Source organism: Poecile atricapillus, chromosome 4 (assembly GCF_030490865.1).
Source record: "Poecile atricapillus isolate bPoeAtr1 chromosome 4, bPoeAtr1.hap1, whole genome shotgun sequence".
In the NCBI taxonomy this organism is placed as follows: Eukaryota; Metazoa; Chordata; class Aves; order Passeriformes; family Paridae; genus Poecile; species Poecile atricapillus.
The window spans coordinates 65,035,542-65,061,565 of NC_081252.1; the positions used below are offsets into that span (position 1 = coordinate 65,035,542).

The window sequence follows — 26,024 nt, forward strand, 5'->3', positions numbered from 1 at the left end:
ACACTTGGTAAAGCCAGCAATGAGACTTTTATGTAGTCTTCTGATCTTACAGGTGGGGCTATATGAAAAATATTGTAACTCTATACTCTTATACACATATTATAAGCTTTACATATTAGAATCACAGAATGGTTTGGGTTGGAAGGGATCTTAAAGATCATCCAGTTCCACCCCCTGTCATGGGCAGGGAACCTTCCACCAGGTTACTCAGACCCCATTAACCTGGTCTTGAACCCTTCCAGGGGTGGAGAGTGCACAACCTCTCTGGGCAAGTGAATTGTTTCCTATGGATACACATTTGCTGTTACTTACCTCTCACATGGTACTTACTGCCAGATTCGAAGTGAACAATGTACCAAGCATATGGAAAAACATAGCTGTTTGCCAGACTTCCCTGTTTTTGGTAATTCCAAAGAAAACTGAAACAGCCACTAATGCCAAATTTCTAAATGCAAATTAATTTTTTAATGCATATGGGCTCAAAGCTCCCATTGATCTTCCTAGAAATTAGGAACTAAGAGTATCAAAAATGTCTACCTGCATTTTTAGACATTCAAACTCAAGATTCTGGGTAAATGGAAACTTCACAGTAGGCCACAAATGTTTGGGACTGGAGGGAAAATATCACATAGAAAACAAAAAAGATAGAAAAATACTTTACCTTTTCATCCTTTGTGTTTATATGGGGTACCAATGATGGGATTTATACAGGGCTGTTCAAAATAGTGTGGTATTTATGCACTGGTTTAGTTTCCCCAAGGTAGTTGGGTCATACCGTGTTCATAGGACAATGACAAAAAGTACCTTTTCTTTGAGAAAAGTACTATAGCGTCTTGATATAAGTAACCTGGCTTGGTGCATAAAATAATATTTTTAAGATGTTAAAAACATGGCAGGGTTTTTTGTTGCTTTACTGGCTCAAATGCAGAGCAAGAGTGACTTAAAGGAAGCGAATGCTTAAGTGGAGAAATGGAATCAATAAGGGGTGCCTTGGAAAGTGTGAAGTGCTTTGTATTTCTCCAGCTCGTGATTCCAAAGCCCTCCAGGCTTTTACTTGCATAAAACATCTGCCTTCAGCTGTTTTGCTTTTCAAAACCAATAATTTGTAGGAGAGGAATTGGCACCAGTTGTCTATTATGTTTCTATTTCTTTAATTTTCACTATTACTCATATGGCTTTTTTTGTTTGAAAACGATCTTCTCCAAAATCTGTGGCAGTCAGGTTGCCTGGCATCTGATAATACACATTTTTCACAGTGCTACGTTATTTCAGTAACTTCCTTTTTTGGGGAAAGACTTATCTCTGTCTATTCACTGAGACCACACAAATTTTTGTAGCAAGCAAACAAGGGGACATAAAAAGGAATAAGCCAGCTCAGAAAAACAAGGTACTACCCCAAAAAAATTCATGTACAGTTCTGTTAATTATTTAAAGAAGACTGTCCTGAAGGTTGTCGCTTTAAGCAAATCTATTTCACAGCTTAAAAAAAGTGTGGTTTTCTATGATGTTTTAGCTGAATATGTCTTCTACAGAAAACCCTCTAATTTTTCTTGGTTTGGCTTTGAACCAGCTAGCTCTGTATCTGCAGACCTCAGCCATGAGACAAAATTTAGCACACTCCCTGGAAAACTCTGGGAGTCCCACAGTCCTACACCCACTTAAGCTTGCAAGCTTGCAATAGAGTGGATTTGCTCTATGGTCAAAACCCATTAACCATAAATTGGAGCCTACTCACATCTGCATTCCTTGCTAAGCTCTTTCCATGAAGAGTTCAAGGGGATTGAGGTAGCTGTAAACATGTCATACTGACTTCCCATTAAACATCTACCAGATGGGAACATCTCCTAGAAAAATGGTGCCTTTATATAGTCTCCAGATCTTACAGCTGGAGCTCTGCGTACTTTGCAAAAGTCTAAGACTGATTTAGAATGGTTTGCTTTTAGGTAAGCTTGATATTTATTTTTCTCAGAAATGCAACTGTATTAGCAAAGTGTTTAATAAAATGACACTGATAGAAGTACTGTTAAGATTAGATCAGAATTTAAGTGGTTGGTAGGACATTAAAATTATATTTAAAAGAAAAGGAACTTAATAGACAAATATGAAACCAAATCTAAACCTGAGGATTACATCCTTCACATCACATTGTGTTTAGCTAAATACCCAAATATTTCTCAGCTTTCCATATTTTGCCAAATAAACTCCATGACATTTTAGGGCAGAAGACACATGACAGCAAAGCTATTGTGGGAAAAACAAGTTCTTGCAGTCTAGCTGGCCACATAAACAAAAAATGTTTTGTTCTCTTGTGAGCTCTTAAGGTGTAGACAATGAACACAATTCTCATGTTTTCAGTACTCTGCCCATTAATTGTTGGTGAGAAATTATGAAGGTTGAAGACAGATGATTTTACAATAGCCACCATAATATTACACTTCACCTTGTATTTTCTGTTTTAAACTAAACCACTGTTTCAGGCTTTGTGGCATAACAAATGTGTACATACAGGCTAGTTGTTTTTTATTTCTTTTGATTGTTGGAAGATAAAACCTAAGGAGATCAAGACAGCTTGTATTAATTGTCAGCCTGTTTTCTCAGTGACAGTGATTTTACAAGTTATTTTCTCTTTTATTTTATGAGCTAGAACTAAACGAGATTATAATGTCCATTTACCTACTCACTAGTAAAAGTGCTGAGCTGCTCAATTACTTTCATTGAATCAGTGAATGCCTATTTACAGGCTACTGGCCAAGGCATGGTTTTGTCAGTTTTTTCTGTGTACATGCTGTTTACTAACTTAATACTGGTAAAATTGGAAGCTATTTAGTTTTTCCTTCAGTCACATACAGCTCTTACAAATTTTTTCTCATAAGTGCATGTCAGCTAGTATACCTATACCTGGAGAGAGCTCTCTGTAATAATCAGAGATAATACACTATACTGAAATCCACTCTTTTAGATTGTTCAAATTTGAACAGGATAATTGAACATGTACTTTGTAGCTTAGTCAGTTCTTCATAGAACAAAGGCAGTTGCTCACTTTTTTTGACTTCAGAACTTCCCACAGAGGTAGAGTTTTTTCTTCTTTGTGACAAGAAATGCTACCTATTAATTAGGCTTTCTTCTGTGGGCATCTGGGCTGGCTGCTGACAGCAATGTATCAATGAATTAATGAGAATAAAACAACCTGACACCTGCTTCATTTTTTATTCTGACAAATGGAGCAACTACTGAGAAAAGTGTTAAGACACCTAGATTTGTTGACTGTAGAAAGTTTGTGGGTTTTTTGTTTTCTTTTTTTGTTTGTTTGTTTTATTGTGGTTTGTTGTTTTTTTTTTTTTTGGTTTTTTTTTTTTTTTGGTATTTGCAGTATACAAATAAAATTATTTTGGGACCTCAGAGGCATAGCTAAATAAAAGTTCTGCTGTTTGGCATAAGAGTATGGCATTATGTATAATAATTTTAATTTAACAGAGAAGAAAGCATTTTATTAATTGAATAATGAGGAAGTAAAGCTTTGCTGCTTATTAATTTGTTATCTAACAATATGGTCAGAGTGAATCATAAGGTGTTTTGGAGTTGGGCATTTTGATAACTGTGTGAGATTAAGTTGCTTTCATGCATGAGCATTTTGTCATAAAACCTGCAGGTCCCTGTGCTCTTAGTGATGTGGTAAACATAAACACAGTGTAACTGGAAATTGTTTTGTCTCTAATGAATAGAATAAGGGATACTAAATGCACCTTGCTACATTAATTTAAATGAACCTCTAAAAGAGGCGAACAATATACAAGGAGCATGCTTAAATGGGTAATTCTGTGATTTTCCACCATACTGTGCATCTGCAGTCATCTTATTTATCAACCTAAGGCAGCTATGAGGGTGAACCATGTAAAGAAATTATCAATATTTGTATTTGCAAGCAAAAGGAGTATTAGCATTGCATCTTGGTTTCTACCTGAGAAGAATTTGAAGCTTTCTGTAATATTTCCAGTATTTAATCAGAAATTAATGTGGTAAAAATAAAGTGGGTTAACTGAAGCCTTTTAATCTAATCTGACAGTCAGTAAAAATGTGAGTAAATGTTATTAGTATAGCACTAATAATTCTGCCATTAACAGGAAGAAACTTGCCTTGGATTTTCAAGCCTTTTCTATTTCTGTTCTAGGACTAGAGGAGCTTAGAGGTTTGTGATACTCAGTTATTTATCTTTTTGTCTGCCCCTGAGTATTTGCTGAGCCAGAGTTTATAAGAGACATAAAAGATTACAGACATTTGGGGAAGCCTCTTTGTTTTAGGAATCCTTAACCTAAGTCTAAACCATCCTTTTGGCAGCTCTTAAGAAGTTCCAGTTAAACAAGACTGGGAGAACTCCTCACTTATCAGAGTTGGTCTCTTATATTGCTTAGCTTGCTTGGGCTTTCTAGACAAAATCATATTTTCTAGTCTGTCAATTTTCTTCCTTCCTTTATTATCAACCTTGATGCTAACAAACCCATAAAAATCAGTAGCACTTCTGTTCTCTTTTGTTTGCACTTCACCTAGAATAGTCACAACAGAATAAGAAGTAATTAAAAATTCTGGTCATGCTTTGGACTAGAAGTATGTTGTTTTGATTGTCCTTTGCATAACCAAACGTGGATGGAAGCTGGATCAACCTTTGTTTCTCTTTTTTTAAGACAATTGGGCTCTGACCTGTGGGTCAGTTACCTGACTTTGGACAAAATAAAGATGTCATTTTATCTCTTAGGTGACTTAGCTTCAGGACTTTGAATGCATTAATGGGATTTATATAATGAAGCTTCTTTTCCAGTTTTGCAAATCTTAGCATTCTCATCCAGTCTGATATTTGTATTTTGAAACTCTATTGTCATTATGTGTGCACCACAGTGAAATAATGCCATAGAGGTACTATATAGACTGTATAGACTACATAGACATCCCTCATCTAGAGATATATTTTATTTTTGTGAATTACTGATATATTAAATATGTATTATTTATTAGATTGCAGTATTCAGTAAGTATGTATTAATCTGGTTGAAGGCAAAAGCCTTTCACTAAGTGGCAGAGACAAGAGATGGTGCAAAGATTTTCATAGTGTTGCCCACACATCTCTCTTGGTTATGATAATCTCTAAAGAAGGGAAAATTGAGAAGTTACTTTGGGTCCCATTAAATCCTTGACCTCTTAAAAGCTTGATACTAAGGGATTCAACAAGTGACAACTACAGTTGTAGGTTGACTGATTCATCCCCATGTTCTCAAGTCTTACAATTCATACATAAGAATTACATTAATTTCTCTCAGCTCTAGCATTCTTTAGGTGAAATATTTAATTAACTTGCCTAAGAATAAAAATCTTGATTAGTCCTTGTCAGTGACTGATTCATTGGCCTGTGGATCTGTCCATCCACCTTGGTCAGTCTTCTGAACCCTTAAGACAATTTCAACTAAGTGGACAAACTGGGGGTGATCATAAAAATAAATGGCAAGTTTTGTGATTGTGCAGACAAGGAAAGCTTTATTAGTGGGCTTGCTAGGTTCCTGTGAAAATCATGGAAAAGATATTCTGACAGTGGGGAAAGACTCGAGCAGACCTTGCAGCTGACCATAAGATGCAAAGCTGGAGGAAACCAGGCTTCGTTAGTTCTGCAACAACTGCTTGGTTTTCTTTTCCTTTTTAAGTCTCATTATGTCATTGTGGGAAGTGTCAGTAACTGACAGATACAGAGAGCTTAACTCTTAGCAATGTGGATGTTACCACCTCTTTGCTGCTGCTCATGGGAGCCCAACCTGTCAAACACAGTGGTAAATGCAAAATGGATGAGGATGACAAAGTCCAGTTGCCTTTATTCAGATGAAGTATTAGATTTTACATGCCAGTTTTAACATGTAGGGACTTGGGCCCTCCCATCTCTTCTGAATACTTTTAGGTTATTCTACAAAATGTGGGTAATTGCCAGAGTTACACAGGAGATAGGCCATGATGTAAGAAAATTATTGTATTCCTAATAATGGGCAAATGACCCCTTCATGTCGGTTGATACAGTTGTGGTTGGTCAATGTTTTCTTAACAATTAGGCATGGCATTTTTTCTCTTGTTCCTCTTTGTGCAGAGGCGCAAAAGATGAAAGGTGACTCAGTATGAAACTGCTATTCCAACAGGAGTCACCTTCTGCTTGTATGTCTTCTGTGAACTGTTGAATCACTGCCCAACTTCTGTGTCCCTAAAGAACATGCCCTAACAGCAGTGATTCAAACAAGCGTTGGACCACAGCTAATGATGAGACCAGTTTACAGAGTCAAGAGGACTTTGTCTGGAAAATTAACTTTCTGCTCAGTTAAACCCAGGTGGATTTTGCTTTACAAGGGTATTGTTTCAGAGGGATAAGACACTGTGAGAAAACTGAGTGGATGCAAAGTCAGTCTTGTGTCACACTCCTGTTTCACCTTCCTTAGACAGCTCCCTATAGCTTCTCCTGGGACTTCTGAGCTTTTGATATTGTCTCCACAATCAAGATCTGAATCCAAAACATAACTTGCTCTTTACACAAGATGTACTTCACAAATGAATTTAATGCATGGCCCTTCCAGAGTCCCAGAGGTAGCTGCTGGTGACCTGGGTCATGTGGTGCTGCCTGCCTGCCTGGGCTCCTGTTGTCAGGGTGTTTGGAACAGAATCTCCATAACTGGCATCTGGAGACTCCTAGGTAAAGGGAAGTATCTTCTTTTAGTTCAGACACTGTGCTGGAGGAACAAGGGGGAAGGCTGCACAGAGGTTGTTCTGAGATTGTGGGGCTGTGCTTGGAACTCTGAAAGAGGATTTTTTTGGGAGCTGCAGAAAAAGCACATGTGATTTTTAAAAAATACTATTTTAATTTTTATTCTGCATTTCTTTTGAAATGGAGAGTCATCCTGAATTTGAAACTGCCTTCTAGTTTGAGCTATTACAGTAATAACAGGGCAGGCTACCACAGGTCTTCTAGCACTGAAGATGTACAGCTAATATGTATATTAGTCATATGGCGGGCTGAAAATAATTTTTACACAAATTTGATATAACCAGGTCACTTTAGGTCACTGTGGTAGTCATCACAGGCCTGTAAATGGTACAGTTAAACCAGTGGATACTATTTTTTCTATTAATCTTCCCAGAAAAGCCTCTGTAATCCTAATTTTCTAGGCCATTAGGGTAAAGGCAGATTACATCTAAAGCTGGTTTATTAACTTTACTCACCTTGGGTTTACACAGTCCAGATCTCTTCTGTTGGGTACCTATACCTGAAGTGATTACTTTCCTCAACGGTCGTTCAAACTTGTTTTCTTACATTTAGGCCTGAGTATCCTTATCTTACCGTGAAGTTAGATGCAGCTTCAGAGTTGGCCATGGACTGAGCAGCAGGCTGAACCAGGACTTCTCCAGAGGTCCGTACCTACCTCAGTGATTCTGTGTTTCTAACTTGTGCCCTCTTCACAGCATGTGAGACAAACTGCTTCAGAAGTCTCAGTTTATTCACAGTTACACAGCACACTGCAGTGAAGCAGGAAGAGCACCCAAACTGTGCTGGCTGAATCTTCTTCCACCGCTTCACCTGTCAGTTGAGTGATGCCGCCCTGCACAGGTCCAGTCATCGTCCCTCCTGGCGGCGATCACGCCTGGAGAGCATTTCTTGGGGCTGCCGTGGATCAGTCCCAAATTACAAGGCACACGTCCCCACAGCGGGCAACAACGGAGCAGTTGTCTCTGGACAATGCAGGTGACGAGCCTGGTACCTCCTAGCGCTGAGGGGCAGAAGAACGGACAGGGTCCTCTTTCCCATGGAAGCGCTTGTCTTAACGACAGGAATCGTATTTCTGTATATTCACTTGCTCCTCTGCTCTCAGCTTCTGACCACGGACCACTTGTGGCCGTTTCCTCCTGGGACGGCCGGCCGAGCCAAGGCCATGCCTCGCGTCCAAAGAGGCAGCGGTGGGTGCGCGGCCCCAGCGCCCCTCGGGCTGCAGCGCACCCGCCCCGAGATGCTGCTTGAATCTTGCTCGGGCGCTCTCGGAAAGCCTCTCCCTGGAGCTCTGTGTGAAAGTTCACAAGCGAGGGGCTCCGCCGCCGCCGAGAGAGCCGTCCCCGCCGCAGCTCCTGCGGGGCGCGAGTGTCCGTGTCCGTGTCCGTGTCCGTGTCCGTGTCCGTGTCCGTGTCCGTGTCCGTGTCCGTGTCCGTGTCCGTGTCCGTGAGTGCCGGAGCCCGCCCGGCGTTTCGGCGCGGACCAGCAGATGGCGGCGCCGCCCCGGCTGGGCGCGCAGCCCCGCGCACGGCGCTGCCGCTGAGCCCCGCTCCGGTTACAGCCCTCCCCCGCCCCCGCCCTCCGCCGCGGTGTCTCCCTCCCTCCCCGCCACCTCCCCGCCTGTCACTACCACGCCGGAGAGCCACCATGGCGCACGGCGGGCCACGCGTGTCCGCCGCTGCCGCTCCGCGCGGGGCTGCCCGGCTGCCGCCGCCGCCGCCGCTGCTGCTGCTGCTGCTGCTGCTGCTGCCGGCGCTGCTGGGCGCCGCCGCCGCGCCGCGCTGCGCGGAGCCCTGCGGCCGCCCGCGCCCTGTAGCCCTGACCCGCGGGGCGCGCAGCCCGCCCGAGCCGCGGCGGGGCGGCGGGGCGGCGGCGGGGAGCAGCCGCTCCAGGAGAGCATCCTTGGCGGCCGGCCGGGAGCAGGTCTCCCTCATCAGCACCTCCTTCGTGCTGAAAGGGGACGCGTCTCACAACCAGGCGATGGTGCACTGGACGGGCGAGAACAGCAGCGTGAGTGCGAGGGGCAGTGCGGGTGGGATATGGGGTCCCTTGCCCTTGCCGTCGCTTTGCTCTTCCAACTTGCGGGGAGCAACCTGCGCTCCGCCGGCCTCCGTGCGGCCGGAGCGCGCTGCTCCCGCCTCCCGCTGGCCCGCCCGGGGCGCGGGAGTCCCCGCGGGCAGCGCTCGGGGTGCTGCGGACCGTGAGGTGCCGCCGGGAGGCGAAGCGCCGCCGTGGTCGGGCCGATCCCGCGTACCCCTCGCTACTTCCCCAGAAGTTTGGAAAGTTTGCGAGCGCGCATCTTGCAGAGGCGCTGGGTGCGCGGTGTGCGCCGCGCTGCGAGGAGGAGGAGGGTGGCTTAGCTCCGGAGCGGCGAGGCGGTGTCCCTGTGCGGTCAGCGTGCCCCGGGTCTGTGCCAGGGTATCCGGGTAAAGGAGAGGCGCGGACGAGCTGCGGTGCGGGGATTATCTCCTCCAGTCCGCATGAAGTCCCAGATTAAATTGTCGAGGCTTAATCGATTCACCGCGATTCAGTCATCCCCGTGTAATCTCCCCCGCGCCGCTCTCTACCTCCTCAAGCGCCGGGGAAAGAAAAGCCCAAAAAAAACCCGAAAATGAAATAAAACGTAGCTCTGGGCTTGAGGTGATGTGAGCAGCAGGGGTGAGAGGGCGAGACGGCGCCGCAGGAGCGTAGGGACGTCCCGCAAAGATCCGGAATAGCAGCAGCTCTCCTAGGGGGCTTTTGCAGCCACATCGGTGGATAAAAATCTTGCGCTGGGGGGAGTGATACTGCATTAGAGCATCAGTGTTCACAACTTTTCATGGTTAAAGCAATGTGTCTTGCCTTTATTGTTTATCTGTTTTAGACAGCAACTCTCACGGTGGGTCCCACTAGTATTTTTAAAACTAATTTTCAATTTCAGCTAGTCTTCACTTCTTTATGTATTGAATGGTTGAGTATTTGCATGGGTGGTTTCAGGGATTTGCTGCTCTAATTTATTCTTCACTGAAACATTATATCATAACAGTGGCCGGCATGGGTAAATATTACATAGCACCTTGCAGTGTCTGTGTAACTTCATAGGCAGGAAAATATCGTTATGAAAGCTTAAGATGAACTTTCTCCTGGAGGATTTTAGTGTTCCTGGAAAACTCCTGAGTGTTTTAACTACTACTGACTCTGCTTGAACTTTGTGAATTTAGTATAAAGTTTACTTAAACTTGGCTTATTTCAGAGTGTGTGTGTTATACTTCTCATAAGTATGTGAATTACCATCCTTTCTCTAGGACCTGAAGTCCTGGGTTTTTGCCTGTTTTGCTAGGGAGTCAGCCAGGATGTGGAGCTACTAAGGCTCCACTGATGAGGATGCAGTGATTCCCTGGAGCATGCTGAGTGCTTATGTTAATAGTCTTGTATAATCAGGTGTCAGAGTTGAAGTCAGCATCATAAAGCTTGACACTTTCAAAGGCAGTTTTTGATTTGTTCAGGAAGGAAGTGTAAGAATGGTCATTTTCCGTGAAAAGAAAGTGTTGCAAATCAGCAGCATCAGCTATTCTGATTCTGTTCTCCCTCCATTTCTCTGCTATTAAACTGCTGCTGTTTTGTGTGGACAGTGCTTGCAGGCTGTTAGGACAGCTTCCTTGAAGAATTTAGTATTAAAAAGTTGGTATAAGTTCATTTTCTGACATAGAAGGCAAGTAACAGCTTTCATGCAAAGCATTCTGCACTCTAAAATGAATATAGTAGAACCTTGCTAATCCACAGTTATGACTAGTGGTCTCGCCTCGCCTCTCTGCAAAGATTTAATAACAGATGCTGCAGTGAGGGCTTGTATTGCGAAAATGTTATTATTTTTTCACAGTATGCTACAGCTCACTTACTAGAATACTACCCCGTAGTCTCTTCAAAAGCAAAGATAAATGGCAACTGTCAGAAGAAATGAAAGTGGTTACAGTCTTTGCTGCAACTTAGCTCTTTTTTTGTTTGCTTAGTTGTTATCTACTAATTCAGTTTTGCAGAATGACGTGCTCATCATTAATGCCTGCAGACATTCTGTACATTATTTGTACATTCAATAAAAAATACTTTTGCAGAGTTCCTTACAAAGTATGATGCTTACTCTGCCTGCCATCAGGTGATTACTGCCAAGCAAGACTCTATTTGAACGAGTGACCTCTTAATGAAAGACTTTGCTGCCTTAACCCAAATGAAAGCAGCCAGTCTTTGTGCTGGATGTTTTACAGTATGATTGTTGGCATTTTTTTCAGCTTCTTTTCTTGTTAGTCAGCTTTGTTTTATTGCATGCTTCCAGAAGAAGAGCTGATTTTAACAAAGGCTTCCAGAGAAAAATTATTTGTAAAGAAAGTTCATACAATCTTCTTCTTTTTAACTTTGTTTTTTTTTTTTAAGAAGTGGAAGAAATACATTAAGCTCAAAGGAAACAGAATGGGCTCAAGGGGATTGCAGAGAATTTTTCTGCATGTTTGTATGTTATATTCAAACAATTGAAAATAAGCACCTGATCCCGAACATATTTAAAGTAGTCTTGAATGTCTATTTGTTGAAGTATATGTGTATGTATTTATTTATATTACTCTGGGTTGTTTGGAGGTAGGAACACTATGATCCAGTGCTTCTTGAACCTGCCACCTTATTCTGTGTTCTTAAATCTATATCAAGTTTTTCCTTGTCTTGGCAGCACAGGCTTGAGTCTTGGAGCTCTGTTCTGTCCCAGGCGCATTGCAGCCAAGGGGAGGGCTGTCATTCCTACAGTGGGGTTTTGGATCAGGCCCGGCAAGCCTCAGGAGGCACTCAGTAATCTGAAAGTGTCACCACACACATTTGGCACCTCATTGGAGGTACTCAGCACTTTGTAAACCAAGGAGCTAAACTAGTTTCTTTACCCTTTACAGCTGCTGGGCTGAAAATTTGACAGTGATGAGCTCCAGATGACCACATATCCTCTTAAACACCTCACCTAGTAAAATAAATGAAGAAGAAATATGCAATAGGATTATTCCTTTGAGCTCCATGATGAAGAGACAAATAACTATAAAAGCAGAGGGTCAGTTGCATCTCTCAGGGATGTTCACTTGCATGAATAGTTCATTCAAAGTGCTGTCATGGAGTACTCACGTGTGTAGATCAAGGGCAAATAAGTGTGAGAGGGGCAGAGGCTAGGTTGATGTGCACATGGAGTTTTTAAAAAAATAATTTGCTTCGTGTAAATCGTCTTGTGCTGCAATAGTAGGAACGTGAGATTTTTGGTTGCATGAAATGTCTTGAAAGAAACTAGGGAGGCTATAAATTAAATTTATCCTCTCTCTTCTCTCTTTTCTGTGCTGTAGAAGTCTGATGTTTGCTTATTATCCTCTTGTAATGCTGTTAGTTTGGTGGGTTAGAGAAATGGTGGCTTTGACGGCAAAGAGGATGTGGTTGTATGGATTCTAAAGTGGGCTTGAATCACTGGGAAGATCAGGGTACAATTCTTTGCTTTGTCAAGAGAGAGCTCTACCAGGAGATAGGCAATTTGCTTCCTGCTTTGTGTCCTCCTTACTTTATTTCATTGTCTGATAATTATTTACAAATCCTATGAACAAAAAGCATGACCCCAACCTTTCTTTGCAGCGGGATGTATAGTCAAAACCATCACTGGTGATGCAGGTCAGTGCTTGTCACAGCAAGAATGTATCTGGTTGGTGAATTCCTGCAATTAGTATTTCTGCTCTCAGTCCCCTCTGCCCACAGAAAGCTGTTGTGTGGTCTTACTTTCAAACAAAGGCTCATGCAAGTGGAACTAATTTTCCTGCCAGTCTTAAAATATCATAAACTGAAGACATGGCAGGTGGGTGGTGCAACGCACCGTTTACTGTGGGAAGGGCAAGTAATTGCCATGTAACTGATAAATAACACTGAGAATTGGAATATATACAGGTAGCATGCCAAAAAAATAGCCCTTAGTGTGTTAAGCTAAATATGCATGTGTCCAGATTTACTAAAAATATGCAAGCCTTTCTGATTTGGGGAAAAAATAGTCAATTCATGTCAGCTTTTAAGAATCCTACTTTTCCTTTGGAGAAACCTGAGTCATCCCAGGAACCTTTTTTTTGGTGCTAGATAAACAACTTTATTTTGTAAAACTATATTCTTTTTGACCCTTTGAAGAATTCCCATTCTGCATTCATACTAGCCAATTTAAAAAAAAAAAAAAAAAAAGAAAATCAAAGCCAAAGCAGAAATAGGGGGAGATTGAGATTTGTATTCACAGTTGATTTTGATTCAGGGACTGCCCTTCATGCTGTGTGCAGACTGCTAAAGTAGTGTGAGCAGGACTTTGGCCAGCTACTTCCAAGTCTGCACTTTCATGGTGCCAGCATTTCTTTTTTTTGTTTGTTGGCAAAATATTAAGTCCATGCAGGCACTTATTTGTCCAGTAACTCCATGTCATGATCCCCCATAAACAAACTTGTTATGGAAAATAAATATAAATATACACATAATTTTTTTTTTTGTCCTAAAAATCAGTGACTTACCAGAATGGAAGATTTATTGCATGTCTGCAGATACTGCTATGCAAAAACTAAGGCTGATCCTGACTTGTTTATATTTGATATACAGATGCTTTGTTTCATCTAGAAACTTTCTCTTTTTGATACAGTTTCACCGTATATGATTTGTTGAAGCTAGTGATCACTACATGTGTTCTTCTAGCAGAAATTTTATTTAATTGGTTTTCTGTTTTGTTCAGTTTGCAATCAATTGTGAGAAAAACTATAAAAAGCATTGACTTTGACATTACTGTAGCAGTACCTGTAATGGTAAATGTAGTTATCTATGCAAACATGGGCTGAAGTCCATTTGTGGTAAGGTTTGGATGGTGTTTCTGCAGAGTAGTCAGACTACGTTTTATGAAACTAAAGGGAGCGTGAGGTCAAAAATCCTGACAGCTCAGACCTTTGATAAATGGCAGATATATTTCAAAGTGAAAAGTAGATTTCCCATAGGGAGAGTTTTCTTAAAATTCCTTGAGATGATAGCGTGATTATAAAAACAAACAGAAACCAATAATCATATTTGAATGGAACAGCAGAATCCCACATGGAAAGCAGAATGATTTTAATCTGATTGAAGTAATGCAGGAGTTTAAAATTTCTTTTTCCTTTTTCTTTTTTAACGGTATAAACTTTCTGGCTTATTTCATCTATTTGCTTCTACCAGCTGCTGTTTTCCCTCTCTACCAGGCTTACATCTGGCTGTAAGTCATATCGCTGCCTGCTGAGCTCTATCCAAATTTCAGCAATTTCTAGCTGCTAAAGGAAAGAGAGATATCACCTCTTCTCATCCCCTAAGTAGACACTTAAAATTGGTACATACATTTAATTAGGAAATGTGTATTTCAAACATGCTTCAAAGTCCTCCACACCTGCAGCCACAGCTGGTTTTACCTGGTTTGCGGGTTTGACTGGCATTACCTGGCTTGCTCGGGAATGAGCTATTCTAGCAACACTAACGTGCCGATGTTGGGACAAGCTCAGTTTAAATCTAGGAGGGAAATTTAGCAATGTACACTCTTGTGAGACACCAAGTTGGAATCCTTCCTCCCTCTGATACTGGTGATGTATTACACGTGCATGATAAATGAAGCGATCCTAAGGGATGTGTTCAGGCTGGGGGTAGCATTTCACGTAGCACAGAGCATAACACATTCTTCCCAAGTTTGATTGGCTTAGAAATCTACTCATATAGATATTTGGAGAAAGAGTTGAGGACATCCCTTTTGACTTTATTAAAATTCAATAGAGTAGTAGATCCTTTTTGAGAGAATGGAAGGGGAAAATGATGAGCTTTTCATAAAAACAGTAATTGTTCTGCTAAAATGGGAAGCTCTGTAAGGTATAGACCACCTTACGAATTTAAAATGTGAAACTGCCCAGATTACAGAAGCTTTTATGCCAAGTCCTTTGCCTGTCCAAATATAATATTTTATGGTTGTGTCAGTTACCACCAAAGGTTGTTCACCTAAAAGAGAGAGAATCTGCAGTAGAATCAAGTGGGATCCTTCTATGTTCTGAAAACTCAACTTCGTTTATGCAAAAGCAGAAAGTACAGGTTGAAAGTATTCTGCAGTATATGACTTATTGCTGTAGCTCAGAATGGAACTTGATAACCTGCAACATCATCAGCATTTTTATTCTCAAAGTCTCACATTCCTTACCAAACATTCCCATCCCTAACCCCCTATCCCAGTAATACTAATTTAAAACTCCAACAAATCACCAAGGACAAAACCACTTTTAAAGAAATAATGCATGGGATCCTTTGCTATGCTTTACTTCTTTAGGAAGGAGAAAGTTCTCCACTGCAAGGGTGGTGAGACACTGGAAAAACTTGCCTGGAGAAGCGGTGGGAACCCCATCCCTAAAGCTGTCCAAGGCCTGGCTGGATGGGACTTTGAGATACCTGGTCTAGTGGAAGGTTTCCTGCCTATGGCAGGGGGGTTGGGACTAGATGAACTTTATGGTTCCTTCCAAACCAAACCATTTTGTGCTTCTATGATTCAGTCTCAGCTTGGACTTCTGCAGTAGGAAGGAGATGAGGATTGTCTCTGGATTTATCCCTGACAATCTTAAGATATGCTTGAGAAAGCTGGGAGCATCCGCTGGATTTGCTGTCTTTAGTGCAATGAATAGAGAAGTGCTGGGCTTATGAATCCTATTGGATGTCATCAGGCCTGGATAAGGCTGTTGTGGAAAGAGGAGAGATGCTGAGGTGCTGCTGTCCTGCAGGACTGAGAGCCCTAGGCAGAGCTGGTGATGCTCTGCACAGCCCTGTCATCACGTCTGCGAGCTCTAAGCAGGAGTTGAGGTGCAGTTGATGCCTGGGGGAAATTCAAGGCTTGGCCAGAGACAGGGCATGAGGTTCCAAATGAACAGCTGTTGGATTAAAATGAAGCTGAATAGTAGGGCCAAAGAACTTTTGCCAGTTGCCTCACCAGTATCTTTGGAAATGCCACTTGCCTTACATAGGTGATTTTGCAGTTTCCTACCTGCAAGGTGAGAATAATAGTACTTCTCTATCTCTTAGGATGACTTTTGCCTAAAAACTAGCTTTGCACATTGATATCAAAGTAATGGTTATCACCATAACACCTACAATAGGCAGGACTATAGAAAATTGCATCTGTGACTTCTTTGGCAGTAGAGCCCAGGAATTAGAGAAGAAAAGCCTCTCACAGGTTGTGCAAACTTGTCTGCTTGTTCTGATGTTTGTTTTGAACAGGACTCCTGATATAGTCCAGCTTAATTTAAATGCCTAGACTCTGGAACTTCAAGATCATTGAACAGTCTTAAGATTATGTGACTAAAACCAGTATCACTTAAACATATTAACCTGTGTTTAATATGATTTTTCTGCTTTTGTTTAGCAGTTTAAGGGAACAACTATGTTTCTTTCTCATTGTTTGTACTTTTTCTGCTCTCATGGACTAATAATTATTTCTCTGAATAACATTTATTTTGACCTTATAAGTTTTCTTTTATACCTTACTTTTGCTAGCTCTTTAATTGGCACAATCTGGATAGGACAGTACCTAGATACCTATAATAGTACCTCTCTATTGTGTATCTGACAGACAGTTTTTTAGAAATGTACTTGCACACAGAGAATATTGTTAATTTCTGGCATCCTTCTAATTGCTATCATGATTATCTTTTTTCCTAAAAAGAAAATCACAGAACAGTAAATATATATATATTTTTAACTTATTGTAAAGTATTATTAACACTTCAATAATTTGGTCATTAGCAAAAAAAAGCTGGTTTTAGTGGTTTCTGTACAGTAACATTGTCAAACGTTTGTTCTAGTAGGTGAAATAGATGTATTTAATGTTTTTTTTTCCCCATTCATTTTATGAACTTTGTTTCTTTGTCACTGGAGGCACAGTAAAGCTGCTTGAGTGTTGCAGCAGCGTATTTGGGAGCACCAACCCCTGTGATGTGTCCTTACTCCTGGGGAGCTGTAGGCTCATGTTTACTGGCCAGTGTGTTAAGTTTTAGCAGATGCCAAGTTACACTCTGTGCAAACACATTTTTTTGTGTTTTTTTTGTGACATTTAATAACTGTCTCTGGTCTGGCCCCTGCACTGAAAGTGCCCAGGGAAAGAGAAGTCTTCCCCCTGCATGTGTATGAGCAAGATGTGTACTGGGGTTCTGCTTGGAACTGGTAGCATTTAGGTACTGTGTAATACCAATAAATAATGATGATGATGATTGAGGATCAAGCTGTTCCACCTGTAAATTTTACCCATGTGCAGCTTGGCCTCCCTAACTGAGCTATGGTAGTGAAATGTTGCTTTTCTTAGGTGGTGAAGAGCCTGTTTATGATTAATGCATTCCCATGCTTCCCTCCACCAGCAATTGTCACTGCAAGACAGATGCCCAAGGGGATGGAACTGGAGAGTGAGAGGAGTATGTTGGAATCACTCTTTGAGCTTTCAGCACTGTTTCACAGTGGTAAATGTGACTGATTCTGAAGAAATAGTTGTTTCTTCATTGAAAACACAATTACATCTGGGGTAGTAGGTTGCCATAAAATTCTCAAGGGATACGATAAGATATTTTTCCTGTGTTTGCTAGCAGAAAGATACCTTGTAACTTGGTCTTTTCAGAGGATTGGAACTGTTTGTGAAGTCTAACACATCTAAATCTGCAGCAGCACTCGTTAAATCTTGCCATTTATGGAGAGCAGAATACACTTCTCTCAGCTCTTGTTTTATGCTCCCAGCAATTGTTTTGGGTGTTCAGCCTAAGGAGGCACCAGTGTTAACATAGGTAGAGATAAGAGTATAACCCTGAGGGAACTCATGAGCCCCTTTAGTATGGGCAGCTCTATTCTATGCATGGATTTTGAAGGACTCCATGGATGAGATATAAAACCAGAAATAAACCAAACAAAAGCAGTATGTGCCAGGAACAAGTGGATTACCTTCTCGGTGCAGAGACCTTTACTTCAATTACCACCACCAGTCAGTGGGGATCCAAACAGATGTCTTGTAGTGCTTCAACAATCAGCCAGGTGCAGAGCTCATGAGGTGAATTCTGGGGAGATTTGTGGCATCAAATGCCTGGAGATTCCCACAGACCTGGCTGGTGATGCTGGAGCACATTGGACTGCTGGAGTAGTTGGATGTTATAGAAAGACTAATGCTCTTGTGCCCATATCACCTCAACCTGCAGCGATTTTCCCAGTGGAAAAGGAAGCCAAAATCAGATTATTAGGATCTGCTGTACATTTGTGTTTTTGTACTTGCAGGCTCTAATCTTGATGATTCTTAACTAAAGAAATCCCAATATCCTACTCCATGGGAGGTTGGTAGCAGTGAACTTCTGTCTCTAAGTTCCCAGCTGGTTTTAGGAGGAATCCCTCAGTGTTCTTTCTGAGCACTTTGTGGGGCCCTGTTAAGAGTAGTAAGGGTTCACATCAGATGTGGCTGCCAGACACTGCTCTGCACACGTGCTAAGTGGACTTCATTCCTTCTGGCCTCTCTCATTTTAGTCTTGTACCCTGCACTAATTTAATTGCTGTGTATAGGGCTTTGGAATCTTCAGTACTGTATTATTTAATGAGGTTAGAGCATAGAAAAAGCTTTCTTTTCCCAAGCAGAGATGCCTCATCATAGGCAGTAGGACTTCATCAAAGTTGCAGCTTTTGATGTAAAAGGCCATTTCTTATTTTGCTAATTTGTTTGGCTTTTAATCAGTGGTTTCCTGTGTTTCCCTGCCTGTTACCCAACCACAAAATGTCAAATATGTGGAAAGGTCTCAGCTGCCTTGAGAGCAGTCTTGAAACATGTTCTTTGCCCTGAGTGAGAAGTACAAGCTGAACTGAAACTATGCAAAACATTTATGCTGGGAGTAGGGTGGCTTCAGAGTGAGAGCTGTGTCCTGAACACCAGTGACAGATTGCAGAGGACTGACAATGAACACTCTGGTTGGCCTTGACTGTACTGGTGCTTGGGGTAGAAAATTGGGAAGTTGTTACTATTAGTGGTTCTGAGCTTTTCTTTCTCCCTGGATGCCAATACTGTCAGAGTCAGCTGAGATCTGATCCTCTTCTTTTTGTAGTTTCCCAGCCTGATAGGAAAAACAAGTATGAAAGAATCCAGAGTTTCTTCTTTCCTCTCTTGTATGTGACATCCACCAAGGCACTGATGAGCACATGCAGGAGGGAAGAGGATGTGTGGATAGAGAAAAAGTGTCCATATTTTTGGAGCAAGCAGCCCACTACCAATGTACTAAATTTCTCTGGGGTCACAAATACTATTATTTAACACTATCTAAAACCACTGTAAAGAAGAGAAGCAAAAAAATGTGTTGCATGTCAACTGAATAGCATTTTTTGTAGCTCTGTGAACCCTACCTTCTGATTCACTGATTAAGTTGTTGGCTCCTGTTAGTATCTGTGAAGTAAGATGCAGAAGGAACACATTCCCTGCACAGAGGCTGAATCAGGCACCTTTGCTTAAAATATGGTAGGATATAGCTTCAGTGAACATACTTTCAATTCAAAATGAAATACATATGTTCATCTTCCTGCAGCATCTCTCAAGGGCTACTGGGTAGAGCACTAAGGGCTACTAATAAGATCTTCTTTCCTTCCTTCCTTTCTTCCTCCTCTTCCAACTGCTTTAAACTAGATGTTTTTTTATAAAGTGGGCTTCATTTAGAAGGCTTTGAACCTTTTAATAATCTCATTGCTCCTGGAAAACCCTAAGAGAGAATTTTAAAAATTTATTATATAAGCACCTTGTGCCCTGTGTTCCATTTCTTGATTTAAAAACCCTTGGGAGGGAGATGACTAATATCAGACCACCACGTATAATCCATGTGAGAACTGGGTTGTTAGCTGGTAAATTATCAATATAAAATATTTTTTTTGTGGTTAACTGCAGAGAGGCACTTCTTAAACTGACATGAACTGCTACAACATAAGAATTGAATGTAAGTTTCTTCATCAGTGGGTGTAATTGGTTTAGTTTGATCAGTCTGCAAGCACACAGGAATGTTCATGATGGTTTTGTGTGTTTCTGAGGCAAGAGATGCTTTATGAACACTGGAGATGCATGGAAAGGAGTGCCTCCACTTCCTGTTTGAATCAATGTCCATTTATTGTGAGGGATTACATCTTGGCTCTAATTTTCATGACTGTGAAGAGACTGTTCCTGAAGATGGGAATGTAAAGCTACAGAAGGATGTAATTTTTATCTTGTTTGCAGAAACTGCCAGCAAGTCTGGTTCTTGCATTGCTGTACTTTGTGGAGTACATCAAGGCTTCTCTGAGGGAGCAGAACTCAGCCCAGTGTGATGTTTCACAGGGGTCGGTAGCTCAGAAGTTGAACCCATTGAGATGAGAGCATTGAAATTCATATTTAGGTGTAGGCTCTGTGCTAGGGAATAATATAAAGAGTTCTTAGTCTTTGATCTGTTGGTCTGTTGTATGTGGATGGTTTGCACAAAATAGGCAAGCTTTTTATTTTTTGTAGGCACTAAATAGGCTTGTATTTATTAAATGAACCTGGTTGTGACAGTCACTAGCTGAAGTCAGTCAGAAACTTTGCTCCCCTTTAGGCAAGATCTGCAGCTGTCCTTTGTTTCTGTTACTCGCCTGTCTGCTTTTCATGGTATGTTTCATTCCTTCTTCCTTTGTCTCTGTGTGTCTCCTTTGTTATTCTCCCTTCATTTCCTTCTCAGTATTAAATCACCTTTCTCACCCCTGAGGGCTTGAATAGCATCACCTTCCCCATTCCATCTGGAAAAGAAGATCTTGAAAGACATGGTTAGTTATGACGCTGACAAGTCATCAGTTTGGGAGTTGCCGTTCCAGTGAAAATAGATGTTCACACTTGGTCACATGTTGTGTGTAGAACTGGACAGACTGCATGGCATTGCTTAAGGAAATCTTGTGTTCATGGCAGGACCTGTAGCTCTAGAGCATAGCAATAGCAGATGTTTAAAAAACAAGTGTCCCCAAAATACATCATCGTAGTTGAAACTGGCCCAGGAGCAGTATTCACCTAATGCCTCAAATCAAAAGCTGTGAAGAGATCCCTTAAACTTACTTAGGGTTTGGACTGGGGACATACTATGAAATACACTGCATCTGTGTTAAGCTTCCAGGTGAGTTTAAATAATCATAAATAGAAATTAAATACACAAAATTCCATTTCCAGTTCTGTGATATGCACGTCATCTAATAAGAATTTGGAATGACTTGGTTGCTCATCCAGGTGTAATTGAAAAATAATCATAATCTATTCAGTTTTCGATTTAATATATAAAAGAGGTACTGTGAACAAAATACAGCTTCTGAAATGTCTATTACCCTGGATTTTATTGTCTGGATTAAGTTCAGATATTAGTACATGTCATTCTCATACTTGGGTGATGTCATTCTGAGGTGGGACTTTGCCAAGTATGCCTCATTATTACTTTTTGCAGTTGATAGGCAATGTATTCTTTTTCCTTTAAATGAAATTAAATATTTACAAGCTGTTACTTATTGCAGGAATTGAAATGAATGAAGCTTCTTTTGAAAACAAACACAACCTGAGGAAAGCAGATACAGCAAATGAGTTTGAAGCTGTCACAGGAGGCAACTTTGAATCTCATATATCCAAGCTGTCGCTTTATCAGAGCCCTGAAAATTATGGGATTCAAAAGCAGAACATGTAAAGTCGTGGTTTCTGGCATAGCTTATTTCTCTGATGCAAGTGTGCTTGCTGTGTAGTCACTGAGGTTCATGGACTGAAAGAAGATGAACAGATTTAGAGTGCTTTTATCTAACATGAAATTGATACTGTCTTATGGGAATGACTTCTAAGAAGAACATGAGGATGTCTGTACTAGGCTAGACCTGTGGATGTTTGGGGAAGAGCATCAGACTCAGATGAATATTTGTGATCCTTAACCACACAGCTTTCCTGGCCAACAGCAATTTGTGGCTCAGGGGTAACTGTAAAAGCTTCTCAGGTGCAAAAAGCAACTTGTTTGTAAACATGAAATGAGAGGGAAGGTGAGCTTATGTACTCACTAGTACTGGATTTCTATTGTCCCTTCCGTAAAGAGATAAATAAATGAGTTCAAATTTTGGGGTATGTTCTCTAAGTGACTGTAGATTTGTCTCTACATTTCAGAATTTTAAACACATTTATTAATTCTATATGGATTTAAATAGTATTTAAGTTCAGAAAAATTATATGAAGTTACAAGTAGATCTATCAACACAATTTACAAATTATGGGGTTTTTTTCTATTGTAAGTTTCTCAGCAATTTGGGTACTTTAAAGAGTGCTATTTCTCTTGAGTGAATGTTGTGTCTGGAAAGAAAGATGCATGGCAAAAGCAGTTTTAGATGTCTTTTTGTTCTGTAGAATTTATTAAAGGATCCTTTTAGATGTGTGGATGATTGTGCTGTCATATGCAAAAAAGTACAAAGTATCCCAAATGTTTTCCTTGGTTATCTGAAGTTGAATTAATGTTCATTAAATGGGCATCCTCATCTAAGTCAGGATTAATTTTAAATTCATGCCATTATTCTTTTGGTATGTAACTAATACTGTGTATGTTCTTATCAATAAGTGAGTCTCATTTTCAGTTTGTTGAAGTTTACCTGAGAGTATTCAAGTGTCTCACCCTTTCCATGTATGAAAATATGCCTTTGATGTCTCAGCATTTGACTTTAAAACAGCTGATCTTCTGGCGTGCTGTATAATAAAGTTGTTTTGATACATACAAGAAATTCTGCTTGTTTGTTCCAAGTTTGCATGGCATAGTTAAACTAGGTTTTTGTTCAGTAAAAATTTGTGATTCTTTTGAAATGGAAATCAACCCTTTTCTCTTAAGTTGCTTAAAATGTTTATTAAGCAGGCACGATCAAGTTTCTTAGATTTTAATAAGTGCTGAAGGTGATTTTTGAAAATCTTGCTCATTTTTATTTACAAATAGTTCATGATTTTAAAATAGAGATTTCTAGTGGCCTTTTTCCATTTTAAATATTGTTTTGAAGGGCATCAGTAAAAACATTCAATTATAGTGTTCTATCTATAGACTCCCTGGGAACCCGGGCTGTGATTGTATTTCTCAGCTAGAATGAAGCAGCACCATTTCATTGACTTCAATTTCTTCCATTATGGAAGCATCCTTGGCTTTAATTTGTCTCACAGGTAATGGAATGTTAACAGCAATGGAAAGAAAGAAGTGCAAGAGCCTACAAAATGGAGAAAAGTGAACAGAAACAAGTAATAACCCAAGAATTATATTTTATTGTTGAATTCCACACTGTTCTTTCTAACTGTTCTTCCCCTTCATTTTATTTTCCCTAAAATTCTATCTTATTTCATTTATCTAGAAGAAACACGCCTCTTAGCATGAGCTGAGGGCTGTTAGTTTTTTGCCTTTCTTTGTCTTCTTACTGTCTCTTAGTCCTCTACCTTCCTTTCTGTGGATTGGTTAATTTAATCTTTCTAGCTGCTGTGTGTTCAGCATCACTAGGGTCAGCATGTTACATATGGAAGACACATCAGCTGAAGGAAACTAATATCCCAATCAACTTACTAGCTGTGCAGATAGAGGGAAACCAGCTGGCATGAGTGAATTGATTTCTGCATCAATCTCCTTGCACAGGCAATCAATTCAGCAGAGAGAAACGAGACCTGAGTCCTCATCACTTCCCTGAAGCAGAAGGCTCCCTACAGTGGAGTTTCATCGTCCTGAGCTCTCTGCTGCACTCACAGAGCTGTGAGAGCAGGGGTTCTCCATATGGTGTCACTGAGCCCAAAGCCTGTGAAAAGCCACTGCAGCTTCAGTGTGTTTTGAGTCAGATCCTTGGGCTGATGCTGCAACCATACTATCACAGTGTTAGTTAACAGGTATTTAAGCCCCCAAAGCATTAGGTGGCTCTCATCTCTCTTTGCCAACAGCATGAGGCTCATCCTGACAATAAAAGCAGAACCAATTCTATTTGTAATTTTTTGTAGTTTTTGAATCACATGCTAATAATTCTGAGGAATGATACTCAAGTAGACATCATTATTATATCTACATGGGAAAAAAAATATGGTTTTCTTCCTTCACTTATTTTTTGGTGAAGGAACAATGGTGCAGCAAACCAAGTCTGTTCACTACTAAAAATTTTCCGGGCTTTATACTGTGTAACTTAGGTAATTGCTTAAGTAGTCGAGTTAAAGAGAAAATAATTAGAAGGCTAATTTGGATTCATCCTTCCCTATTACCACTTAAAGATGTTGACTGTAGGGTTCTGTTACTGCTTCATTGAGCTTGACCATTGCCATGAACATCCTTGCATGTCAGACCGAGGTGAGGCAGAGGGTTTGTGTTGCAGGATCAGAGCATGTGGTACCATAGAATTAGGAGCAAACAGGCTGACACTGGCTTTCACAGGGGAACAGACTTGCTCTGCTTTGGTCCCGAAGGTGTCATTGATTCTATTTGCACTACATGGTCAAATATCTATCCACGGTATTAGAGAGGTTAACAAAAGGTTGTCATAGGGCCATGTTTGTCACAAATAGTGACAGTAGGATAGTATAATGTCAGCATGTTGTGGTGCAAATGTCATCATTTTGTGATGTGACAAATTGTCCCCAAGGACAGACTTTTAAGAGATCCTAACAGATGTTGGAAAAATGAGTAAGTTTAGATTGATTTTATTTGTGTCATATTCAGGAACAATCAGGAGTTTAGAACGCAAAGCTTGCAGCAATTTGTATCACTTTTCATTCTTGAAGGGTCTTTGCTAATGTCACAAACTTTAGTCATTATATATGTGATTCTTCCTTAGCAGGCAAATTGGTTGATGTGTCGTGTTTCAAGGCAGCTCCAGAGATGACAATTTTTCAGTAATAAATGTGTTTAATTGGACTGTTCTCCATTTGTAGCAGACTGGATTTTCCTATTTTAACGATAAAATAGTAGGGGAATTTGGGCAGTTTCCAGTGTGTCAAAACTTAAGTGCAATAGGAAGAAAGATAATTTTGTTCGTATTTGTTCTGTCCTTCATTCAAACCTTGTTAGATGCAACTGTGAAGCATACTAAGCAGTGCTGCTTATACTTTATCTACAAGGCAAATTCAGCTGGGATGGCTGTGCTGTGTTAACACAACTAAACTCAACCACACTTATATTTGATACTGCAATGTATTCCTGGGCCATTCCCGTGTATGCTTGACACATACTGTGAGAAACTGGAGGAGATGATGTTCAGTAGCTTCCAGAAGACATTTTAAATAAAACTAAGACATGCAACTTGCACTGAAATCAGGGCCTTTGAGAATGCTGATTTGGTTTCTTAAATGTGAAGGAGATATTCTGGTGAGAATGGAAAGCTGAAGGTTTTTCTGTGGAAATAGTAGATTTCTTGTTCTGTAAAAATAGACTAGGTGGAAAATTTGTTTGTCCAACCACAAAATAATTCATTCACCTCCAGCTTCTCTGCCAGACTGGAGCATTGAAAAGCAGAAGAGGCTTTGGCTCTGTGTAAGCTCTGCTCAGCAATAACAAAATCATCTCCATGTTATCAACCTTGTGTTCATGCAAGTCCAAAACACAGCCCCACACATGCCAATGGTGCAGAAAGTTAACTCTACCCCAGCCAAAACCAGCACACACTAGATAAGAAAGATCTGTTGAAATTTGTGCTTTCTGTGTCTTTATGTTCTCAACTTTCTTTTCACACAGAAGCACGTTTTGTGTTAAACACTTACCCTGCCTATGTAGATTGTAGATTTGAAGTTTGAGCTGCTGTTGTTTTAAAACACAGACTGATATAAGTAAAACATAGTGTGTTCTCTAAGTGAGGCTAGGATGGGCAGTTCTTGGACAGCTCCTCCCCAGGGGCTGGGGAAGCCTGTCCACTCATGTTGGCTTTAACTGTGATGCTACTGTCAAGAGAACTGTGCTCCTATGAACTTTCCTTGCTGTACTTGGCCAATACTGAGCTAATTCTCTGTGGTTACACCCTTCCTGTTAAGGAAGAGAAATTGAATAAAGAAAAAACATAGTGTTTGATAGATATGAACAGGATTGAACAAACTTTAAACACCTTTCTAATTATTTGGACATTGGCCTCTTTTTTCAAACTATTTGGTCCAGAGCTGATGCACAACCAATCTTTCTCCTCAGTAAGTACCTAGAGTAGGAAATTTTTGCTTAGATTGCCAACAGAGTAAGCC

At 40.7% G+C, this 26,024-nt stretch overlaps 1 protein-coding gene across 5 annotated transcripts in view; it reads left to right on the plus strand.

Annotated features, from left to right (window-relative positions):
- The first annotated feature begins 8,422 nt into the window (after nucleotides 1-8,422).
- The window catches only part of SORCS2 (sortilin related VPS10 domain containing receptor 2), a 521,645-nt gene continuing 504,043 nt past the window's right edge, over nucleotides 8,423-26,024 (plus strand). For all 5 annotated transcript variants that reach the window (XM_058838960.1, XM_058838962.1, XM_058838961.1 and 2 more), the window contains exon 1: nucleotides 8,423-8,791. In XM_058838960.1, coding sequence (XP_058694943.1) covers nucleotides 8,429-8,791 — 363 coding nt within the window. In that variant the 5' untranslated portion in view covers nucleotides 8,423-8,428. The remainder of the gene's footprint in view (nucleotides 8,792-26,024) is intronic.